Source organism: Fringilla coelebs (assembly GCF_963513975.1).
Source record: "Fringilla coelebs genome assembly, chromosome: 20".
In the NCBI taxonomy this organism is placed as follows: domain Eukaryota; kingdom Metazoa; phylum Chordata; class Aves; order Passeriformes; family Fringillidae; genus Fringilla; species Fringilla coelebs.
The window spans coordinates 2,640,191-2,664,092 of record NC_140046.1 but is presented as its reverse complement, the minus strand read 5'-3'; the positions used below and the strand labels follow the sequence as shown (position 1 = coordinate 2,664,092).

The window sequence follows — 23,902 nt, the reverse complement described above, 5'->3', positions numbered from 1 at the left end:
GCTGATTCCAAAATGTGGGGTTTTTTTTTCTTTTGAAAGTGCAGTTTCCTCTATATGTCTGTGCTGTTACTGAAATCAATTGCAAATAGAAGTATTTAGGAGTCTATTTCAGTTGTTATAATCCAGATAAATGTCTGTGTTAGCTTGTAGCTTAATTTTCTCCCTTGGAGATTTTATTATGTAATATTTTTTTCTTTTTTTTGTCCCTTTCCTTGCTCAGTATGTGAGGTACATGGAGAAGAAGTTCTTCTGGTGTGCCTACTGGGTAGGATTGGGCATTCTGTCCTCTGTTGGGCTTGGAACAGGTCTCCACACCTTTCTGCTCTACTTGGTAAGGATATTTCCACACCATGTCCTTTTTCAATTGAGTACTTTAATTGTTGCATATTTTAAAATAATCTTCTGCAAGTTCTCAGCATTAAATACATCTAAAGTTGGTGCTCTGGTGAACACTGTTCATGTTCTACACTGCATCACCTTGTTCTGGAGTTTGTAAGCTCTGTGTTTGTTGAACTGTGGATATTGGCCTGCTGTTGGTTAATCCTCACTTTGAAACAATGAGCCAAATCTACCAACTCTATTCTCTAATCTCATTTAAATGAAGCCTGTCCTACTGTGTGCAGCTCAAGTGTTTTTATTTAAAATTTTTCAGAGTATTTTTTAGTAGCTTAAAATGATCAATTTTTTAACTGAAACCACCAAAACAGGCAGCTGGTTTAAAGTTCAGTCTCTATTAATTTTGCTTTGAAAGTAATAGCAAGAACAGTGTTTTTCTATGGAGATAAAATATGAAAATTTGCATGATGTTGTTTATCTCAGTGTAGCTATGAAAATCAGGGAAATGTTTGGGTGTGTTTTGCTTTTGGCCATTGGATTAGTTCCTGGGTTATGAAACCACTGTCCTGGATTCAAGAAAAGGATTCATGGCCACAAAATAATTAAAACCAGTTCATGCAACAAATGTCATCTTGTATTTGGAACCATTACAGATGTTTACTTTCAGAGCTGCTTTAATCATTAACAATAACACAGAAAACACTACAGGAAACTCCTGCCTCTCCCCCAGCAGGGCAGTGCCTGGCACATGGGATGGCAGGGGATGAGCAGCCTCAGATTTGCTCTGAGTGTAGCTTCTGTCCTAAAGGTTGTGGAAGGAATTCCTGCTAAATAAAACCAAGCTTGTGCATTGAGCTCTGTCAGACCCCAGGCCACTCCAAAATGATTTTGGCAGGTGAAATCCTCCTAAGACAGCACCACTTCTTTTCTTAAAGAAAAAGAACCTTTCTTTTACTCTATATTTAAAAATCAAAGTTCTGAATTCCTTCAGTGTAGAAAAAATAAATTCCATAATACATCACTTTGAATATCCTGTAGGATATGTGAACCTCATGGAGGTACTTAGGCCTTGACCTGAGCTGACACTGAAATAATTTACAGGAAATTCAACTTCTCAGTTGGTTTATCAGTATAACTTGTGGTGGGTGTTTGGGAGGTTTACAGCCTTCCAAAGATTACAGGAATATGTCACCCAGGAAAAGAAATTGAGTTTAATGTTGGTAGGGAAGGTTTTTATTTGGAGCATGAAAGGGAAGGCTTCACGTAACTGTTGGGGGGAGGAAACAGACTGAATAGATTACACTGAGTAATTAGAAGGTGATTATAGAGTAAAATGTAATAAAAATGTACCATCAACATCTAAAGTGTAAATACTACAGGAGAAATACTGGTTTGCTTTAAATATATGAGGCAGATAAGCATGTTCCTGTTTCACTGAGGGGATTCCGTGAAGGCAGTGAGTGCAGGAAAACGAGAAGCCAGGATTTGTTTCCTTATTTTTTCCTGAGCAAGATTTAGTGATTAGCATGGTTTGTTCAGGTCAATTAACACCTTCTGGGCACTGCCAGAGCACTCATGGTTTACACCTCGGTGGAAGCCACGCGGTTGTTGCCACTAGATGGCAGAGGGGGTGTAAAAACAGCAGCTCCTGACCCGAACAAACCGTGTTTGAACTGTTACTACTCTTATCACCGCAGCTGTACCTGCAAGGTGTACATGGAATATGTTATCACTGTAGTAAAACCGTGCTTGGGATCTGCTCGGTGTGAGCGGGAACAAGGAGTGCCAACCTGAGGCTGCTGCTGCAGCTTTTAGGGGAGAACTCCTTCATTCAAAGTGGTGTTCTGGATTTAACCCATCTGGAAACAATGCACTTAGAAGCTGCAGCTCTCAAAGGGAGGAGTTGTAACTATTTTGCTTTGTTAATTGTACAGCAGTTCCCTCTCAAAGAAGAAATATGACACATTAAGTGGGGCTCTCAATATTAACTTCTGCATTACCATTGATCTACTTTTCATGTTCCACACACTTTAATTATATTTCTTCATAATGGTAAAACTTATTCTTCTGTTGACTCAAAGAAATGAGAAGTTACAAAACAAATCCTCCCCTGCTTTAGTGCCTGGATTTGCTGGCAATAGAGAATAGACCCAGTAAGTGCTTTCAAATTGCTTTTAATTAATTGCTCATTTTAAAGCTGTATGTACAGGGAGATTGTTGGGAATGCAATTACATGCTGGGAGAACAATGCCCTTGGGCCCACCCATGTGGTGCTGAGCTCTGCTGGGACTTGCAGCACTGTCTGTGCCACTGAGGGCACGTGGAGGAATTGATGGCATGTAGGCACCTGCTCAGGCTCCTTCAGCTGTCACACAGGTGCATCTGAATTAAATACTCTGGATTAGCCATTTACTGCATGTGGCCATTCCCAAGCGCTGGGCAGGCTCTGGAAGTGGTTATGCAATGGCTGCAGGATATGAATGACTCTGATGTTTGCTTTCCCTGGCCTGCTTAGCTGTTTTTGCAGTGTTGAAAACTGTCATTTGTCTGGATCCTTCAGAGCATCTCTCACCAGCTGCCTTTTGGAGCTGCATGCCGGTGCCAGGAGAGATCCCAGGGTTAGCTGAGAAGAGAGTACTTGGAAATTGCTAAAAGTAGAATTTCAAGCAGCCTCAGTGTGGGAGGGGTGTTGCTGCCTCAGGATCATTTCAGTTCACATCTGATTTGGGATTTTTTTTTGGTCACCAATCTTTGGTGCAAGAGAGACAAGTCAAGCGTGTCAGTTTGATACCAGGCTTTTAATTGCTGTTCCTGTGACTGGAGAGCTTTCTGTATGTTAGAGAGGACCTGAACATTGTCTGAAGTATCAATTCCTAGTTTAATACTGCTTCCTTGTTTGCTGCCAGCTCTGGATGTAAAATCTGACATGGCTTTTTGGAAAACAATTCTCGTGCTGCACTTGGCACTGAGCTAAGGGCTGGCACAGAGCAGATCTTCAACGCAGGAACAGGGAAGCAGGCCACTCTTCCAAGAATCCTTTCCATTCTGACACTTTCAAAACAAGCCTGCTGGCTTATTTTCCTGAAGCCCATTAAAGGTTTTTCACAGTTCTTTAAAAACAACCCTTAAAAATAGGAATCATGATGTGGCTCTGTAGGAAATAAAACTATTATGATTAATGACTCCAAATACTGGTTTTAGCAGTACATGGCTTTTTCCTCGGTCCTGAGATGTTTTTGGTGGTAGATTAAAATATGAACAGCATGAATCACCTCATTACCAGCAGAGGATGGCTGAGGGTAACCCGTGAGGAATTTTTGGTGTTTGTACATCTCTGAGAGATCTTTGCTGCTGCAAATGAATGAATGAGGCGGCGGTGCCGGAGGGCTCCGAGCAGGGCACGGGAGGTGCAGTGCTGGGTTGGGATCATGGCTGAGGCCATCCCCACCCAACGCTGGCCTCGTGCTTTGGTTTCACTTCAGCTCCGAAAAACGGATTTTTGTCAAAGATGTGGCCAAAAAAAACGTGCTTCAAACGAGTGGTTGAGGGTGGGGTAAGTCCCCTCTCCTTGGGGAAGTGAAATCCCTGAGGGGATGAATAGCACAGAATTCCTCGCCCCTCAAAGCTCTGAGCCCTGGCTGTTTGCATTGTTGGTGTTTTTGGTGCTTAAATGTGGATTTTGTTTGCTGCTGCTGGAGCCAGGGGCCAACTGCTGAGGGGATTCATTTCTATTTAACTGCTGAGGGGATTCATTTCTATTTAACTGCTGAGGGGATTCATTTCTATTTAACTGTGGAAGGGGTACATTTTTATTTAGCTGTGAGGGGGTACATTTCTATTTAAGTGCTGAGGGGGTTCATTTTTATTTAAGTGCTGAGGGGGTTTGTGCTGGTGGCCGGGCCCTGGGCGAGCACAAACAGGAAATGTGAGGTACAATAGCAATGGTTGTGCCGAGGTCCAGCCCGGATATTTCAGCTCTGGAATATGTGGGTTTGTCAGGAATTCTTACAGTGCTGCTCGGCAGCAGAGTGGAAGAGGGCACAGCAAAAAATAAAGAGCAGAAATATAGAAAAAAAAGAAAAAAATAAAGAGCAGGAATGTGCCTTTAAAGAGAAAAGCGAGTCAGAAAGGCAGTGCCCTTATTGCCCTGAGAGAGCAGGCTGGGTTTGTCTGGTTTAAGGGCTCAGCATCTCGCTTTCATTCTGAATTGGTTCCCCTCACCCAGGGGTCACACTCTGGCCTCCCCAAACAGTCAGTTTGTAGCTGAAATGAGCCCTGTGTTGGCCCTACCCAAACTGGTTTAGGTTAGAATTTGAAGATTTAAAAGCCAGACACTTGTGCAATAATGAGTCCATTATCTTGGGAAATAAAGATGTTGGTGGTGTAAATAATTTAAAAAAAAAACAAACCCACACAAATAAACGGTTTCCTGTCAGGACTACTAAAAGCTTTTTAAAGTCAAACCTAATTCCTTTTAGTTCTCTCATTCCAAGAGCTGAGCTTGTAAGAGGACTCATGATAAAAATTACTTAAGTCCCTTGTAAAAGAGAAGCTCACAAAACAGAACTTACTCCACTTTTATGAAGTAGACAGAATAATTTAGAAACCCACACAACTTATTCTCTTTTTTTTTTTTTTCCTCCATTTACTTCCTTGTGACTAACACAGGAGTATTTTCTTAGTAATTATCAGCTTCAGGAGAGGTTTTGCTCTTTCTACACAGATCATTCAAAACTATTGTGAGTAACCCAGAAAATGATGGTTCTGTGTGTAAAGGAAAAAGTGAGAAACAAAAGCTGAGCTGCCTCAGCCAGGTGGGAGGTGCAGCAGTGCTCCCCTTCCCAGCGCTGAATTCTTCCTGTGAAGTGAGGTGTTCATTTCCAGCCCTCTCTGTTCTCCAATTCACACGTCAGCTTGCAAGCCTAAAACAAAGGAAATAGAAAAGGCTTCTGTCTAATACCTGTGCTCACGTTACTGCTATTGAATCACTGAGGTGGTTGAAAGAAAAATACATGGAGGGTGCAGAAGGCAGAAATTAATTCTAAAATAAGTTGAAATGGAGCCTGTTTGTGTGAGGGTCGTTTTTGTCTCTTACTCTGTCGTTTGTTTCTTTCCTGTCTTTAAACTACTTCCTCCAGCTGCCCTAAGCTTTCTACAACGAACTGAAATATCCTGGAATACGTGAATCAACGTAAAACTTTTTTAAAAATCACTTTTGCAATTATCTCTCCAGAAATTCCTGCCTGAAGCAGACCTGGGCTCTGTTCTGCTTGAAACTGCAGCATTGATCTCAATAACACACTGATGAACTGGGAGGGTGTGCTGAATTAACTGGACACTGCTGCACTAAATCAGTTGTGCAATCTGGGTGTTCCTGAAATCTTCTGGTGGCTCGCTTGCATTTTAAAAATCTGAGGTGAAAAGTGGTGTTTTCAAGGAGAAAAACGTTCATTTGAAGTCTCCTCCCTCTGAGTGCTCCTGTTGTTGTGTCAGATGCCTGTAGATACCTACAGAGAGTAAAGCCAGAACAGTCCCGGGGTGGTGGAGGAGTTAATGGGGTGGTGGAGGAGTTAATGGGACTGTGGCTGCACCCTTTTCTTCCTGCTGAAGGTTGATGGACTTTACCTTTTAGAAGCTGACGCCCTGCTTTCATTATCTGCTCTCCACTTCCTCCAGGTTTGTTCTGTCAGGTCTCTGCTGGGAGGGCACATTGTGCTTTCTCCTCATTTGTTCCCTTGGAGTTTCTAAGTTTTTTAGTTGTTTTTTTTATGCACAGCCTGAACTTTATACCTTTATATATGCTTCCTGGAGCAGGTTGAAAATAACGATAATTGTGCAGAACGATCTCTAATTGGAGATTCTAAAGCAAATCACCACTGCTGGTGGCAGTTTGAATAAATGCTGAGCTTTACTCTTTAGAAATGAGGGGATGGCTAGGGAAGGGCAAGGAGAGAACACTGACAGAGTATTTGATGATTTTATTAATGATTTTCTGTCAGCAGCAGAAGATAAACTTGAATTCTTGCAATTGTGCCTCCCCCTGACATGAGTCCATCTATTTCTATAGAAAGTAATGTAGCTGCAGCCTTAAAAAAATCTGTTTTTCATGTTACTCCTTAGAGCAGCACCATGGCCCTTTACACAGCCAGTGGTGCCATGTGCTGCTCCCTCAGTGGCTCTTGCTTAGTCAAATTCAGAGGTTGTGGTGATCATTTGGAATTTCCATCAGCTCTGCACTGTGTGGCAAGGCTTGGCTGAAGTGGGAATAGAAACTTCACCACAGCCACGTGAGTGTAAAATTAATGCACAGCTTGAAACGCTGTGAAGGTCTTCTAAACCCAGCCCTGACCACTGGATGGGTGTTGGTGTCACTTGAGGATGCTGTAGGTACAGGATCCTCTGTCCCCAGCCCTGATTTCCAGCCAGCACCACATACCAGACGTTATAAAACCATGAGACATTTTAATCTCGTAGCACAGACAGACAGACAAACTGCACATATTTACCAGCCACCTCCAGACCGAGCTTCTCCCTCTTAATCACAGAGCAGTTCTCTCTGTGGGTAGTTGTCCCCTGCTCTCAGAGATAAAAAAGATGCTGTAAGTGTGGTGTGACTTTCTGGAGAGGTGTAATGACTTCATGGATAAGTATGGGATGAGTCGTGGCCTGGGGCACCACTCAGAGGATGTTTCCCATGAGAAGCAAGCTTTTATTTTTCCAATTTATCTCCATCAAATGCATCATGACTTGTTCCCCCCCTGTGCAAAGGCTGAGTCTTGAGCCCAGTGTGAAGAGCAGTGTATCCATGGAGGAAAACAGATTTTTAGTGCATTAAGTTCAGCAAGGAGTTCAGGGTAATATTTTGCTTGCTGGCAGACATATTACTTTTCTTTGAGAAATGTTTCTAAATTAAAGCCAGTCTAAAATTATATCTTCCCCAAAAATAAAAGGTTAAAATTAGATGTGGTTGTTCTTGTATCACTTGAGCAGCCTGGCTGTTCTGTGAAGGGGCATGTGAGAAACCAGGATTTGTTTGGAGCTTTAATTGATTTCCCAGTCCAGGTGCTCAGAATGATTAATAATGTGAAAATATGATTCATTTTTAATTGGATATTGGGTCACTTTTCCTTATGGCAAAGACTTTCTGCTGTAAGAATTATACAGATCAGCATGTTTTTAAGGATTTTAACTCGTGATTTTTTTTACATGTGGCTGCTGTCTCTTTCTACTTCCACAGATGAATTTCCAAGATAAAAAGATTTTTACTTTCCAGAAATTTCATAATACATCACTTTAATTAACTTATTTTTGTGCCATTCCAACTTGGGTGCCTTCAACCACTGGAATAAAACTCCTTTGAAGGCCTGTGAGTTCAAGAGTTCAAAGTTACCTTCTCTGAGACATCAGGGTTGTGCAGACAGGGATTTCTAAACTCCCCTGAACTGCTGTTGCTAAGAAATAGATTTATGTTGAGTTCATCTCGATGAGCAAATCCTGTCTTGTTTGATTTGCAAATTGTACAGATATTTCTAACACATCACATTCCGGCCTGACCACAGGCTCCTTCTGCTCCTCAGCAGTGGCAAGCAAATGTTTCTCACCCCAGTCAGCAGAATGCTTCTCAGTTTCTCCTCTTTAATCCTTTTTTAGTGCCTCCTGCAGCTTAAAAGGAAAAAAAAAAATAATTGGAAGAGGGTGAGGGAAAGACAGTTGGTGTTCAGGATCTTACATGCCTTGAGTTGTCCCGGTTTGGCCAGGAGCACATGTGAATTGCCTGGGATTTAGTGTTGGGTGTGATGGGGTTTGAAGCAGTTTTGTCCTGTTCAAAGGTAGAGCTACAGTCCCAGCCTAGGGGGGACATCTGAGAGGACTTCCCCAAGTGTTGAAACAAACTGAACTATTGCAGGGAGGCAAAACACATTTCCTGCAGCCCCACGCAAAGGAGGAGGAGGAGGACAGGGTGGAGGAGGTGTTATTTGTGAAGAGGATTAAAAATCTGGATGAGAAGGAATCCTCCTGGCTGTAGAGTCAGGGCTTTCCAAAGGTGGCACCTCGAGCCTGTTTGAAGCTGGTCCCTGCTCCACTGAGAGTTAAACCATCACTAAACAGAAATGAACCCCCCCCAATCCTCCTGCTCTCCTCCCAGCCCTGGGCCTGTTTAGCCAAGCTTTGTTTGGAGATTTGGGGAGCTCCCAGATCAGATGCTGGGGTGTTGCTCTGAGCCTGGCCTGGGACAGGGTCCCTGTGACCCCCAGGACACCCAGACACAGGAGGAGGACTCAGGACTGCTCTGCCTCCCTTCCGTGCCACACTTCATCCCTCTGATCAAACCATTTGCACTTTATTCCTCGTTCCAGTTCAAATGTGGCTTCTGTGGCTTCCACCACTCCAACTTTTTTCCATTATAGAATTGTTTACATTGCTCTGGGAGAGTTCTGTTCCCTTGGCCTGGCCTTCAGGTGGCCGTTTGCAGCTGTTTGGTGAATTTCTTTTTTTTTTTTTTCCATTGGCTACTCCCTGTGAAATTTTTCCTTTTGCAGACATTTGTTGAGACTGGGAGGGCTCTCAACAGGAAGGTTTGGAGGTTGTTCAGCCTCTTCCAGGGTGGCAGCTCAGCTGGAAGAGGCAGCACCTCCACTTGGGCATTTTGTCCTTGTGTGCTCTCCTGGGATTTTAGGACCTGCTTTATCCACCTTGGGGGCACTTTGGGAGGAATTCTGGGTGATGCTGAAGCCTTGCAAGGGCTGGGGGCTGCTGGTTGCTATTGACAGTAGTGATAAAATTTGTCTCATGCTATTCCAGATTAGCTGGCTGTAGTTCCTCTGTGCTGTGGTGTGTATTCCAAATTTTATGGAAGTGAGAGCCCCACCTCTGGATTCCCTATCTCACTGTCTTGGCCATGGCCTCAGGGGATGAGGGAATGGTCATTTACAGCTCAAACACGGGGGAATTTCCTCCATGCAAACCTGCCTTTCAGGGGAGTTACACTGCAAATTTCTGCAGGTGAAAACCATTAATGTTAGGATGATGGCTTGAGATCTTTTTTTTGTCTCAAAGTAGCTGTCAGGCCTAGGGAGGGGCAAGCAGGGGATGGGATTAAATCCTCCAAGTTTCAGACTGAGCAAGATTTCTCAGGTTTGCCATAAATGTACTTTACAATTTTAGGGAGGTTTCAAATCTCTTTGCATCTGCCCTTGATGAGTGAAGTAGAGAGATGTTATTTATTTAGTTCTGAAGCTGCTGTGGAGATGATCTTGCTACAGCTACCAAGAAGTTTATTGCCATTAGGGCCTACAGAAATATTAATAATATAAATTATTACTCCTTGGTTCATTCTTCCAGTCTTTTTTCTCCCTTCCATATCAAAATCTCTCTTGTGTATCAATTTCTGGATCCCTTCTTTTTCAGTTTTATTTCATTGAACCTTTTTCTTCTCCTCGAGAGAGGCTGTGCCTCATTTATCATCTCACAGGTTTTTTATTTCTGCAATCCAAAATATACCCAAGCACTTGGAATGAGCCTCCTGTAAAGCAGCAAGGAACAAATAAAAGCATTTTCTTGCTCTCAGAGCAGCTTGTCCTCCACCAGTTGCATGCCAGAAGAATGGGTTTATTTGGAATTGTTTGCATATGACAACAGTAGTTGCAGCTGCCATACAGAAAATATAACTGCTATTTTATTTCAACATTCTTAATTCAGTGCCACTGAAAAATGGCAGTGTGGATGTCATTGCTGTGAAATGTTGGTGAGTGAACCTCATCTCCCCAGCAAAGCCAGGAGTGCTGGAGCTTCCCCTGTTGTGTGGAATTTCTCCCTTTAATGTGCAAATGAAGCTTTTGGGGCTGGATGTGTCCCTGGCATTTCAAAGGGAGCTCTGGGAGCCTAAGCAGGGCTCAGCTCTCTCACACTTTCCCTCTGCTCTGTCGTAAATTCAGCTTTGATTTTTGGGGGTATATCAAACTCCCTTATTGCTCTAATAAAATGAAAATAAATTAAGATTGCAGATAAAAACATAGATGAAAATTGCTGGCAATATTTCCCAGCACGATGTCAAAACCCATCAAATAATGAATAGCAGAAGTTAAGGTTTGTGTAATTTGTTCTGCACTTCATGAAACTTTTAGATTTATTTAAATGTGTGGGTTTACATAAAGACCTCGCTTTACTGCAGTAATTTTATTTTTTTTTCTGCTCCCTCTTCCCTGGACAGTGTTTCCATGACCTTTGTTCAGTGATTGTTTTTTAGCTACAATGTCTGGTGCTCAGATTGTTTGAATTGCTTCTCAATCCTTTTGTATTAAAAATAATGGCAATTCTTTCAGGTTTTTAAACTATGGAGCAGTTCATTTCTTGAATAGATTTCAATGCTCCTTTTATTTGGAGGTCTGTCCAAAAAAATCTTTCAGTGTAAGATAGAAACTAAAATTAATTCAGTTAAATGGCATTTAAATAATGTTTAAGTTTTGAATTACATTTCAAACCATTTTTTAGCAAAAAACACTGAGGTCCCTTTCTTGTTTACTCAGAAAAAACAGACACAAATTAAACAACTGGCTGTTGGAGAAAAATACAGAAGTTAAGAAAGTCTGCTGCAAGATGTCATTAAACCCAGTCATTAAAAAAATCAATATATAATTTAAATGCCTAATCCTCTAAAAGCAGCAGTAGGGAAAACACCTCCTCTAATAAAGCTGTAGGTCATAAATACCTTAAAGAGAACATTGTAAAATAGTTGAAAATTCCTGTTTTTTTAAAAAGGATTCTTATTTTTCTTTGACAGCCTTCTAAGTGGCAGGGCAAAAGCTGAAAGGCTCCCTAACATTTCAGTGGGTCAAAAGAAAGATGTAATTTCTTTAAAAGTACATTAGTAGCTCAACATTGTGATTCAGATGGTCTTAAAAAAAACTCCAACAAACAAGAATTTCACCTAAATAACATTATTTAAAGAGAGAAGCACTAAGTTTTAGCCTAGGGACAAATGTTGGTGGGGGGGGTGGCAAATTTTAATTTTTATTCTAACTCACATAAAATACAATTGAATTTTTAATTTTATTTTATTTTTCAGGGTCCACACATAGCCTCAGTCACTCTTGCTGCCTATGAATGTAACTCTGTGAATTTCCCTGAGCCTCCTTACCCGGATCAAATTATCTGCCCCGATGAGGAGACAGCTGAAGGCTCCATCTCCTTGTGGGCAATCATCTCAAAAGTCAGGCTGGAGGCCTGCATGTGGGTAAGGCTTCTTTAAAAACCTGCAATTGCCACGGGTGGGTTTCATTTCTGTGGCCAGCAATTGACAAAAATTCCTCAATTAGCAGAATAATGAAAGCCAAGGTAATGTGAGATGTGAATCTTTTAGCCCTGATCGTTTTAAAGCTTTTTAATAGGATATTCCTGGGATGTTTCTACCAGCAGAGAATTTGAAGGCTGTTGATGTAAAAAATAAATTTTAGGAAGGGTGTCTGCACCCCAGATGATCTGGCAGCTCTCAGGTCTAAGGAAGAAATAATTCCAATAATTTTGGGGCTGTAACATGAGTGAAGCTGCAGTTCCTCATCTGCAGGACCTCATCTCACAGCTTGTTCTGGGCTGCAGCAGTAAATTACATTTAATTTAAAAGTATTCTTTTCCACATTTTTACATATTTTAATAAAATATTTAAATTTTTAATTAAATTAGATTTCATTTAACAGTATTCTTTTCCACATTTTTACATATTTTATTTCTGTTTCTCTGCCTGCTTCCACTTTTCACTTAAAAGCTGAGCAGCTTTTCCTGTTTAAGTGAATCAGGGTCTTAGGAAACTCTGTCATTAGAACTTCCTTTCAGTTTTCCTCTATTTTTTCTCTGCAGCTTCTTGGAGAAGTTGAATTTTTGGAGAATTTTGGTCACCCAGGCTGTTTTTTTCATTACATGTAGATCATTTTGAATTGCAGTTTACACAGATGCATCTGCTGTGAACTACATGCCAAATTAACTTTATTTTGCTGCTGACTTCCTGTCCTAGCTGGTGATTTAATTACTAAATTCTTGAGTTGTCCAACTCAAATGCAGGGAAAGGAAATTCTAAAAACAGTATCTGATGCCTGCCCTGGTATTTTTTAATATATAAGGCAACTGGTCACTACAATTTCTTAAATAGCAGCTGTTGTGTTAGTTACAAAAATTCCAGTCAGGTTGTGTGAGTTTAGTGACTAAAATCAAAATAGTAACAGAGAAAGTGGACTCACAGCCCTGTCAAAAAGCAAAGTACAGCTTAAATTTGACTCTTAATGAAAGGCCAGAATTGTCTGAATGCTCAGTGAGTAGCTAATCACACAAACACAAGACTATAAATATATCGAAGATTTCTTTTTATTTTCTTCTACATCCCCCTCTGCTGAAACCTGTTTAATAGAGACAAGCAATAAAAATGGCATTTACAGCTACGTTTCTAGGGTTGCAAAATAAAAATGCAGCTGAGGGTAAACATCTCTTGCTTCATCTGCAGCATGTAAAAACTGAGCTATGAGGAGAATTAAGTTCAGAAACGAGAGAGCCGAGTTGCAGCCTCTGGAATCTCGTGTCCTCCAGAGCAGCCATGGGGGAGAACAAGCAGTGCCTTCATGGTCTGAGCTCCTTGGATTAGATTAGGGAAAGGACAAGGGAACAGGAACATTTGTATCCCACTTTTTCACCCTTTCCTCCCCTTTTTTCAAGATCCCTGTCAGCTACCTTTGCTCTGAACTCTGTCTCCTCTGGCTTTTCCCTGGGGAGCATCCTCTGTCCTGCCCTGGTGTCTCGTGTAATGTTATGCTTTCTTGGAATGTTTCTGAGTACATAAACATTGCTTGCTAATTTCCTGTAAGCCAGATCAAGTTGGCAATTGCTCCTGCTCTGCTTCCAGAGTGTTTCTTTTGTCCTAATTCCAGCTCACTTCTTATGGAAGCTGTGGAAGAGAGTTATTTTGGATCCTGTCACTCCTAAGCTAAATGTCCACTTAGCAAAGAGAAAGGTGACTTCCAGCAGAGGCTGATTTTTGCAGCTCACCCCAGGATGACTCTGCAGAGCTGTGGCTGTAAAGCTGCCCAGGCTGTGTGTCCTGTGGGGTGAAATGTGAGGATTTTTCTGCACAAGGGTCACCAAACCATCAGCAGCCAACTTCAACTAGAGATTAAAATCACTGCTAGTCCCCAGCATGGCAGTGCTGGCCATTCCTGCTGATAATGATTGTTACAAGGATTAAATCTCCCTGAGTTATTAGGTGGGATGAAAATGATGCTTTTTGCAATCCCTGTAAAAGTTGGCTCCAGCAGCCCTGGCCTGCAGAAGGGCTCAGAAACAATCTCTTAGGTGAATGCCAGTTTTCACAGCCTCCCATCCCACAGGGACAAGGAATTCAATAGTGCCCTATATTTTTAATGTGTTGCAGCCTTTTTGGTTTTTTACAAGAAATAAGGGGAAAGAATAAAAATGTTTAATTGCTTGGGATTAGCAGAACAGGCTGTGCCTGTGTCCTGAGCAGGATCAAATCTGTTTAAAAGACTCTTTCTAGTGGAGTCATTTCCCAGTTTCTTTTTCCGAATGTAAAAGAATTTTGATTAGCATGTGCCTTTCCAGTTTGTTGTGAGTCCAAGGAATCTCCCTGTAAAACTGGCATTCAGAGTTAAATGGTGAAAATATCTAATGTTACAAAAAGCAGTTAAATAGTTACTGGTTTGGAGCCCTTAATTGCTGCTTTTGCTCTTTTTTTCTTTTTTTTTTTTTTGCTTTTATGCACTTAGGGAACCTATCTCCAGCAGACATGAAATCATATGATTTTTGTTGCACTTCTGAAATGTTTTGTAATAATGAGCATGTGACTTATCCAATTTAAAGAAAGTTCATGTCCAGAACACACATGCAAACCTCTTCCTCAGTTCACAGAACGAAGCCAAAGCAAATTGGCAGAGCCTGGAGGAGCAATGTGACTTTTTCTTCTTGCATCACCCTGAGAACATAACCTCAAGTTAATTTTTCTGAAGTGTTGTTGCTACTGTTTTCAGGCTTATCTTCCCCTTGTGCCAGAAATATGCAGATTAATGAAGTTCAGCTTGTTGCAGTCATTTAAATTTTTTCTTCTGTGGAAAACAAGGGCATAAACATTTGAGGCCTGTGTGCACTTTGGGTGCTTAAACTGAGGATTTAACTGCGGTGGTATTTAAAACCACAACCTGTTGATTTGGAATATCCACAGCAGCTGGAATTCTTGCTTGCAGCTGTGTATAGAGCAGGAACAAAGGAAATTGAAAAGCTTTCACGTTGCTTCAAAGGAGGAGAAAAGCATTTGTTACTCACTGCTGACCCTGGGAGAGAAAAGCCATCTGCAGGGAGCACATTCCCGTGCAGTGCCCAACTATTGTCTCTTACCTGCCCTAAATTTAAACCATCCTGAGTTAATTCCAAGTTCCTGTTCCATTAGCCTCTGTTTATCCATATGTTCAATCTTAGCTTGTCTCTCCTTTTTTCCCTTGGTTAAGCTAAAGCTGCCTTTACCCACAAGACTGAAATGAGTCATTTGATGTTCTGAGAAAACAAATACAATTTTCCTGCGGTGAGAAAGCAGCCGTCCTTTCATCTGGGGTTGGCTCCAGCTATCCCAGCTGAAGGAGAAGGAAAACTCGAGCTCAGGCTTTGCTTAACCTTTTTTTTCCTTGCTGTAGTAAAACCTGAGTCTGTTTTCTAACAAACACTTGCCCAGAGTCTCATGACTGAACAAGCAAACTCCGGGACAGCACCGGGGAGGAGCTCCCGGATTATTCTGGAGGCCCCTGGGGATCAAGGGTTGTCACATGCTGGGGAATGTGTCTGGCATCATGTGGTGGGGTGAGACACAGCAGTGCTGACTCAGGATGTGTGGGACAGCAGGGACCAGGGGGACAGCAGGGACCTGGGGGACAGCAGGGCCACCAGCTCCAGCCTCCCACGGCTCCGGCCACGCGCCGCTCCACGGGGCCCCAGGGATGCACAGGTCGTGTCTGCTTGACCCTGCAACCCCCAGGCTTTCCCCTGCCCAGGGAAAAGAAAGGGAAAGAGGGATTCAAAGGAGCAGCATTCTGTTGGAAATGATGGGAATTCTGACCTGGTGGGTGAAAGCAAACTGCTCCAAACAGCTGGTCTTGTCGGCTCGGAGAATGGCCACGGGATTTGTGCGTGTCACATGTTTTGTGTTTGGGAATAAACAGGAAAATAAATCAGGATTGTTCTTTTCCCAGGGTGCTGGTACAGCCATTGGAGAGCTGCCCCCCTATTTTATGGCGAGGGCAGCCCGGCTGTCGGGTGCTGAACCTGATGATGAGGAGTACCAGGAATTCGAGGAGATGCTGGAACACGCAGAGACTGCACAAGTAAGGACAGTGTGTAAAACAACAGAGTTAATGAAACACAGAGCAGCTTACAGGGGGTAAATAACCATTCCAGTTAAATGAGAGGGGGCCAAAGATTCAGCTGGTGTGAGTTCACAACAGACTTCCCAGGGATGGAAAAAGATCCTGCACTGAGTGATACCTGTGGTGGTGGGAGGAGAAGAATGCAGCTTGTTGGAGCAGATAAAATAATGTAGCCGAGTATTTGCTACAGGTACTGCAATTATATAGAGTTCCAAGAGCAGCACAATAAAGGTAGGAGACACTGGGCTGGGAAAACAGGGGTAGAGGAGCTGCTGTTCCATAATCCTGGTTGTTCTGGCTGCATTGAAATCCTCCCTGGGCCAGAGATGATTTTCAGCCTCAGCTCATCCCTTTCAGATGACATTTGCCTGCCTTGCCACTGACACCCTCAGGGACCAGTGTGTGACCCATTCATCAGCCTGAAGAAATATTTTTCCTGATGTAGAAATGCAGCAAAACTGCTCCAAGTCCCTTTTTGTTACTCTTGTCATTTATTTTCTCCGGGGCTTGAATAGTGCACAGCTTGCAATTGATGATGCACATCAGTCAGGTACTGCTGTGGATAATTTTTCCTTCAGGTCAGGAGTTTGCATCCTGGTCACGAGTTCCTGATAGTGTTTTAGACGAAATCAAACATTTTTTCCTCATGCTGTTTGCCACCGAATTTTTCCCTCTGTATTTTTCCTTCTTATCCTGTTTTGTCTGCCACTAAGTTGAAACAGGTCATGAGACTGCTGTTAAAAACCAGCAGATGCTATTTACCATGCACTGATGTCTTTAAACTCCTCTGCCAGGGTAGTTTCTGGAGATAAATATACACTTTTCTTTTCCCTCCTTCAAAAAAATGGATGAAGCTTTTCCATGAAAGTGGTTTGTCTGGAAATACTGAGTGCAATCTAGTAATTCTAACAGTAAACCCTGTGTTTCCCAAAAGCCTCCCCCTACTAGAAGGTTCCAAAGGGTTTTTCTGCTATTATAAATAGTAAATTCTTCTATTTTTTTTTTAAGATGCAGCAGGGGGAAAAAAGAATCTGCTTTGTTCTTTTGTCTCCCATCAATCTTTGCTTTGCAAAGTAATCCCTTAACTGTACGAAAATCAAGTTGTGGTAAAAAAACCAACAAGGAAACTGGTTCAATACATGACTTCAGTATCTGTGTTTACTGAAACTCTCCCAGCAAATTATATGTGTGTACAGTTGTGGGAGCAGCCAGAGATGGTTTCCAGAACGCACAGTGAGATTCTTGGGAAGAAAATTTTTGCTAGAGAGCATTTTGTCAGGCCAGGCCAAACTATAGCTGTATTGACTGCCTGGAGTAAACAAATGGCCTTGTGGAATTAATGAAGGAAAATGAGGCTGTTATTTACCAGTACTTTTGATTTTATTTTCTTGGCAATTGAGTTTGGATTGAAGCGTGTTGTTTTGTGGATGGATGGCCAGGAAAAAAAAAAAAAACATCTTTCAAACTCCACTTGTGGTTTGGTTTCTATAAACTCTTTTAGCATGAGGCTTTGACAATCTGATTAAATTGTATTGTGCTCATAAAACTGACAGTTCAGTTTTTTCCATTTGCTAATGTGACTTCCTTTTTGCTTTTGGCTTCAGTCATGTTTTCTCTGGATGTCTATGGGAGACAGGCCTGCCTTTCCTATGACCTCTGTAAATCCCAATCTCCAGCATAGCTTATCACTCTTTGCCTTGTAATTTGTATTCATGAGCAGTGGTGATGTCTATTTTTAAATTGCTCATTAACAATTGTTATTACCTCCATCAGCTTTCTCCCACTCTGAGAGTCTGAAGCCTCACACGGGGGCTGTGACAAGTGTCCTGTGCCTTGGGGATGCTGCAAATGCTTGATGTCAAGTGACAGGAGTATTTTTTCAGTAGAAAAGTCTCCTTGCACCCAGCTTTTTGAAAGGTTTGGGGATGGGAGTTGGATTTTGAAGAATAGCTGAGCTGCTCTTTGCCCATGAGGCAGAGCCAGCTGCTTTGACGTTTTTGCTGCGTGTGAGTTGTTCAGAGAGCTCACTGCTGCTGTTTCTCAAAAACAATGGTAATTTGGAGAAACAGATGAGCATCTTCTCTGGTGAGAATAGATCATGGCTACAGCATCCAGCCTGAAGGATCTGGGAGGGGGAATATGCTCCTGGCTGGGCCACAAAAAAAAACAGCCAAAAAGGGACCTAAGAGGATTAAACAGAGTGAAGGTTTAGTGCTCCATTCCGAGCTACACAGAGTAAAATGCCATTTACTTTAAAGAGTCTATTGATGGATTTTCTGTCCTGAATGTCAGATCTGGGTGACCTGTCCCCTTGTGCTGGCTTTGGAGAGAGCTCATTAACCTGCAGTCTGTCCTGTACTTCCCATTAGCACACTCGAGAAAAAGCCCCTCATTTTAGAGGAACACTCACTTCTCCTTCCTCGCTGGCCCTTTGTGTGCTCACCAGTGAGTCCCAGTTCCGTGCAGGGAGTGTCACAGCTGCCTCGTGGCCCTGCAGATGGGGGTGGCTTTTCTTTGTCCCCAGAGCTGCCACAAGGCAGAGCCCAGCACGCCCCAGCTGGGATTTGTTCATACTTAGGGCAGCGTTTAAAACCCACCAGCGCTTCAAACAGCATCTCAGCTGCTGTCAGCTCTCTTCCAGTCGGATTCCAGAGTGAAGGAGGATTTGATCAGAGCTCCCTTTTGGCCACAGGGAGCATTTCCAGTGCAGCCACTCAAAGCAGCCTCAGTTAGGGGAAGTGAATGCTCAGTGCTGGGGCAGCACTTGGGGAATGACAGAGTCACAGACACTGGGTGCAGTTTTCTGTCCCGCACACATGAGCAGGGACTCTCTTTTGCCAGTTTAATAGTTGCTGGTTGGTAATTTTTCTCGGTTCTCTGTCATGCTGAAACACTTCAAGCTGAGAGTGAAAAAGCAACTTTTGGTGCCAGCTTCCCTCAGGGTACTCGGTGACAGTGCGTGGGCCGTGCTGTATCCTGGTGCTCCTTGCTAGGAGGGGAAAGTACTGATATCTTTGAATATCTAATCCTTAATGGCTCTGAGTGTTTGGCTTCATTAAGTGGCATTTCTTTAAGAACTAATGATTTACACATCGGGGGTTTGCTTCTGTGCAGCCTCGCCCGCAGCCAAATTTCCATGTAAAAATATTTTCTAGTTGCCTATGTTACTATCAGCCACTGCTGTTTGTTTACTCTCCAAGCTGTGTCCTGCCTGGGGAAGAATACAGCCTTGGAGAAGGGTTAAATCCATAGAAATGCCGGGGTGCAGCAGGGCTGGTTTGGAAATGACTGAGTGCCATCTGCACACTGGCTGTCAGTTGTTGCTGGGACCTGTTTTTGCCTCCACTGAACCTTTACTGGTTGTGGTTTGTCTGGCCATCACATGACTTCTCTGAAAATTCCCCCTCCCCTCCATTTCCAGTAAACTGTTTGAACAGGAGTGACTCAGACTGAAACCAGCTTCCCTGTAACCACAGGGCTTGTTAAAGAATTTGTCAACGTGGACTCGAGAGGGTTTGTATTCAACCGAGCTGCAACCGCCTGCCTTGGAGCTCCACCGAGCCCCCGCTGCTCCCCGAGGGCAGCAAGGGGTTAAACCCCGCTTCCCCGGTGGGGACAGGCACACGCATCATCCCAGCTTTTCTGAAAAGCCTGCGCTGCTCCTCCACATCTTCTGTGCCGGGGCTGAACAAAGTCCGTGCCACACCCGGGAGAAGGCAGCGCTGTGTTCTGACACGACACTGACTTCACTCCCCGGGAATGATTAGGCACGGCTAATGAGCGAAATCTCGCTTAATTAGCAGCGTTTTAGATGGCCAAATTCGGAAGGGATCTCTGCCGCGATTAAATTAACAACTCCTAGCTGATAAGTTCCTGCTTGAAAAGGCTGCTGGCTTGTTTAATCAACAGCGTTTAAGGGTACTTGGTACAAGAAAAAAGAAGTTCAAGCAGACCACAAGCAGGTTTTTATAAAGCATTTATCATAAAAATGGAAGTGGAAGGGTCATGTACAATAACTGGGAAACCTTGACTTCTTTTTTATTTCTTTTTTTTTTTTTTTTTGCTTTCCCAGAAATCACTTGTTGAAAAGGAACATCGAATTCCACTCATCCTTTCTTTTGCTCACTCTTCCCTTTCCTCATCAGCTTCCTCTCTTTATTAATTGTTATTTATTAACTGCTGTGGGTGGTCACCAGGAGCCTGCTCCTCACACCCTGCATTCCTCAGGTTTGATGCCAGTATTTGTTAATAGCTCTAGGGGAGCTTTCTTCCCTTTTTTTATGGTGGTCTGTAATTAAACAGAAATTCACAACTGATCGAACCTTGAGCTGCACTTCGGACTGAAGTCCCCAGGAGTGCTGGGGAGTGAGGTGACAAAGCGACAATGTGTTTTCACAGACAACATAACAGGCAGTGGGTACACTGAGTAACAACTCCGTTTTGAACTGTTCTCCAAAATTACCTCGGCTGAAATCAGTTTTGGAATGAGTCAATGGCAGCTTAAAATAAGGGAACTTGAGCACTTCCTGAGAGAAGAGATAGCAAAGAGTTAAAACAGGCAGAGGGAAGACAATGAGAGCTGTGAGTAAGGAATGTGTAAAGCACCTCCTGGTTGGATTTCTTTGGGCACTGGCAGGAGAACCGTGCCCACATTGTTCTATTCATTTGCACACCTGCTCACAGATAAGGAAAGAACAGCACAGGGCATTGCACTAATTATTAATGCTGGCTGCAGATGACTTTTTGAGTTCTGTCTTGAAGGGCTCTTTGTGTCTGTTCCCTAAAAAATGATTTAGATGTTCGGTGTGGAAGTACATAAATCAGAAATCACCCAGGCAGTGAGGAAACCTGGGTTACTTTGCAACATTTTCACTCGGTATTAGGTCAGGAGGATTTTCTCAGTGACAAATTTCTCACTTTCCAACAGAAATTAGAAATAATGTCACCAAGTGCACTGGAAATGCTGGAAGCTGCATTTGCACAGGAGTTGTGGAGAAGCAGGTGGTTGAATTCTGTCATTGGATTTTCTTGCCCTGTTCTATGTGTGTTGGGAATGCTCAACACGAGTGTCTAAGGGGAAAATTTATCCCTAAATACTTGATATTTCACTCCTCAGGATTCTGAGAAAGACCAATGAATGATCAAAAGCTGGGTCAGAAAAGCTGTTTTAAATATTTTTTTAAGTACAACCTTCAATAACCGATAGAAATTCATCCTGGTATCATAATCAGGAAAATGGCTGCTTTGTTCCCCCCTGCTCCAGACACTGTTTAAATATCTGTGTTGTACAAGAGTCTGGTATGCAGCCCACTTCTCTGAGCTGTCTGGGAACCTCTGTCCCTTCCAGGGAGAACAGAGGTTGCACATCTGGGCTCAGAGGGAAGGCTTGTGTGTGCTAAAGGCTTTGTCAGCTGTGTCAGAAGTTCCTCACTTCCATTCTATTTTAATCCTTAACTTATCTCTGAGTCCTGTGTGGAGAAACAATTTATTTTTTTGTGCTGATGGCTTTGAGTTCTCAGGTTTATCAGAGATTGAAAATGTCAATTTTTGAGACTGGTTATCAAAAATTCCTTCCTTAAAATGTCTGGATTTGAAACCACCTCAAAATAAGACTTGATTTTTTAGAATGGATTTTTAAAAATTAACAATATTCTGGAACTGGCAGAGCTGTGCTCACAATAACTGATTGCAGAGGTAGCTTTGAGATAAATGAGCAGCTGCAGGGGGTTTTGGCAGTGCTGGGATGTTCCTTTACTCCACTCATCCCCTGCCTGTGGCTGTAGTATCTTGTCATGCAATCACAGAAAAATTCACCTCCAGAGGGACCTGAGGCAGTTTCTATTTCAACTTCTTTTTTTTCTTTTTCCCTAGTCCAGCTCAGGTTCCTCAGGGCATTGTCTGGGCCGGTCCTGGAGCCCTCCAGGGCTGGAGGCTCCCTGGGAAATCTCCTCCAGTGCTGCTGACATTGCCACTGACAGCTGCCCTCCCTGCAAACGGGCTGCAGCATCTGCTCTGCCAGCTCTCCTGCCAGATGTCAATAGAAAGTGGTTGTTCAGCAAGGAAAGCAATCGGTTTATTTCGAGTTTCTGTGCAGGGCTGGAAAGCTGCAGAGTGTCAAAGTGGACACGTTGCTGCTCTGAGGAGCAGAGGTGGCAGGGGATGTGGTTAAAGGGGCTACAGCTCTGCAGGACAGATCTGATAAGGCTGAAAGGACATGCTCCTTCCTCTTCCTTTAGGCTGTTTCCTTTAATTGTGTCTCATTCTTTACAAAATTTCTTTATTCTTACAGTGTGTGAAGCAAAAGGACTCTTTATGGAGAAGTTTGAGGGTTTCAGTTCTAGCTGTGGGAAAAGCTGGCTTTAAATTGGAGTTAGAGAGCTCCCAGAGCCCTATAATCTGTGTTCCTTTTGGGATTTCCCTTCTGAACCTGAGTGTGGATTGCAACAGGCTGAAATCTTGAAATGGAAGCTCCTGAGATGGAGTTTGTTGTAAAAAAACATTTTTGCTGGTTCTTCCCTCGAGCAGGGGGAGGGAGAAAGGAGGGAAATAAAAAGTTCCTACCTTGGTTCAGATGATTAATTCAGTGAAGAAAATACCTGGAAGTTCCTGGTGGAACTAATGGGCTGATCCAGAGCTGGTTGATTTCATTCCTGCTCCTGTTCATGGGGAGATCTTATTCACCATAAAATGGATCCATACTTTGGAAATTTCACACTTTTACTCCGAGACAGGCTAAAATTAAATGCCCAGGAACGCCAAGCCTGCTGTTGGAATGGACACTTAACTCTGTTGTCTCTGCTCCCACAGGGCTTGCAAAAAATTCAGCTCCTCACACAACTCTGTGGCTTCTTTTGTCTCTCTTTTCTAACATCTAACAGCACTTTTAAAATCTGATAAGAGGACAATGGGTTTAAATTTATTTTCTATAGAAAAACTTAAGGTTTTCTGACCCAATAACTAATTGGAGCTAATCATGTCTGAATTTACAAAGTCCCAGAGATCAGCATCCTCCTGATTACCTCTGGATTGCAGCATCACCCCTTAACCTTAACATGCAGCCAACCTGAAGAATTTGAAGAAAACAGATGTGGAAATAAATCCCTCACAATCTGTGTCCTGCATTCTCCTCCTCACAATGGAAGAATCCACCTGTAGATAGAATTTCTTGTTGACTTGGGATTTGTCTGTAATATCCACTGTATGTTCATCCTTCCCTACAAATATTGTGAATATTGAGCTCTTACCAGTTTCAAGCCCTCAGATCTCCAGCACAATCTGTTTAATGAGGCTTTGTGGGTGCTGCTCTCTTCTTTCCACAGTTCTTTGGAGAAATCAAGGCTGTTTTATTGCTGCTTGGTTGCCTTCATCTTGTACTTCTTAAAACTGTTTTCATGTTCAGCATCTATGTCCTTTTCTCTTGCAACTTTTCCATGATTACCCAACTCCTTTTCCAGAATTGAATGCCTCAGAAAACCCAGACTTCTCATGAAGTGAAACTTCCTTAGAGTCTGGAGTATCTGCCCTGTGCCTGTGGCATGTAAATCCCTTTCTTTCATCAAACTTAGTGCTTGCTTGGTTCTGCCATCCCATCACTGCTTTCAGTAATCCTTGAAAATTATTTTTTCCAGCTCCCTCTTTTGGGGGTCTGATTTCCCAGACAGGACATTTCTCTCCCAGATTTTTGGGTGATGAGGAAGTTTAAACCTTACCCCTCACACCCCTGCTCTCCAGGCATTGAATGCAAATCTGCCCTTTGCATTCACCTGGAAGGATTTTGGAGAAAGCTGGAACAAAGATCCATGAGCTGCTATCACAACATTCCTGTTTGTAATTTATTCATATTTTTGATATTTTGGGGGGTGGTTGAGCAGTGGTTTTTGGCCAGTGAGTGCTGAACCATTGTGACCTCCCAGCCTTGGGTACCTCTGTGGCTCCTCTGCAGCTGCTCCCCTGCAGTCAGTGCTTTATTCCAAGGAGTTAATAATTCCTCCCAGTCTGAAATCCTGGAATCCATTGCCTGACCACAAATGGTCATTCTCCCATAAGTTGTGTTTGATTCCATTGTGTTGTAACAGAAAGCCAGAAGAAACAAAATACTGTGCAGCTCATTTTTAACATAACTGGGATTTTTACATAAAGAGGGGCACTGTCTTTGTAGG

The 23,902-nt window shown here is 42.8% G+C and overlaps 1 protein-coding gene across 2 annotated transcripts in view; it reads left to right on the top strand.

Annotated features, from left to right (window-relative positions):
* Positions 1–23,902, top strand: part of VMP1 (vacuole membrane protein 1) — a 59,750-nt gene that overhangs the window by 13,112 nt on the left and 22,736 nt on the right. For both annotated transcript variants that reach the window (XM_084218844.1, XM_084218845.1), the window contains exons 5-7: positions 221–331; positions 11,402–11,569; positions 15,570–15,701. In XM_084218844.1, coding sequence (XP_084074970.1) covers positions 221–331; positions 11,402–11,569; positions 15,570–15,701 — 411 coding nt within the window. The remainder of the gene's footprint in view (positions 1–220; positions 332–11,401; positions 11,570–15,569; positions 15,702–23,902) is intronic.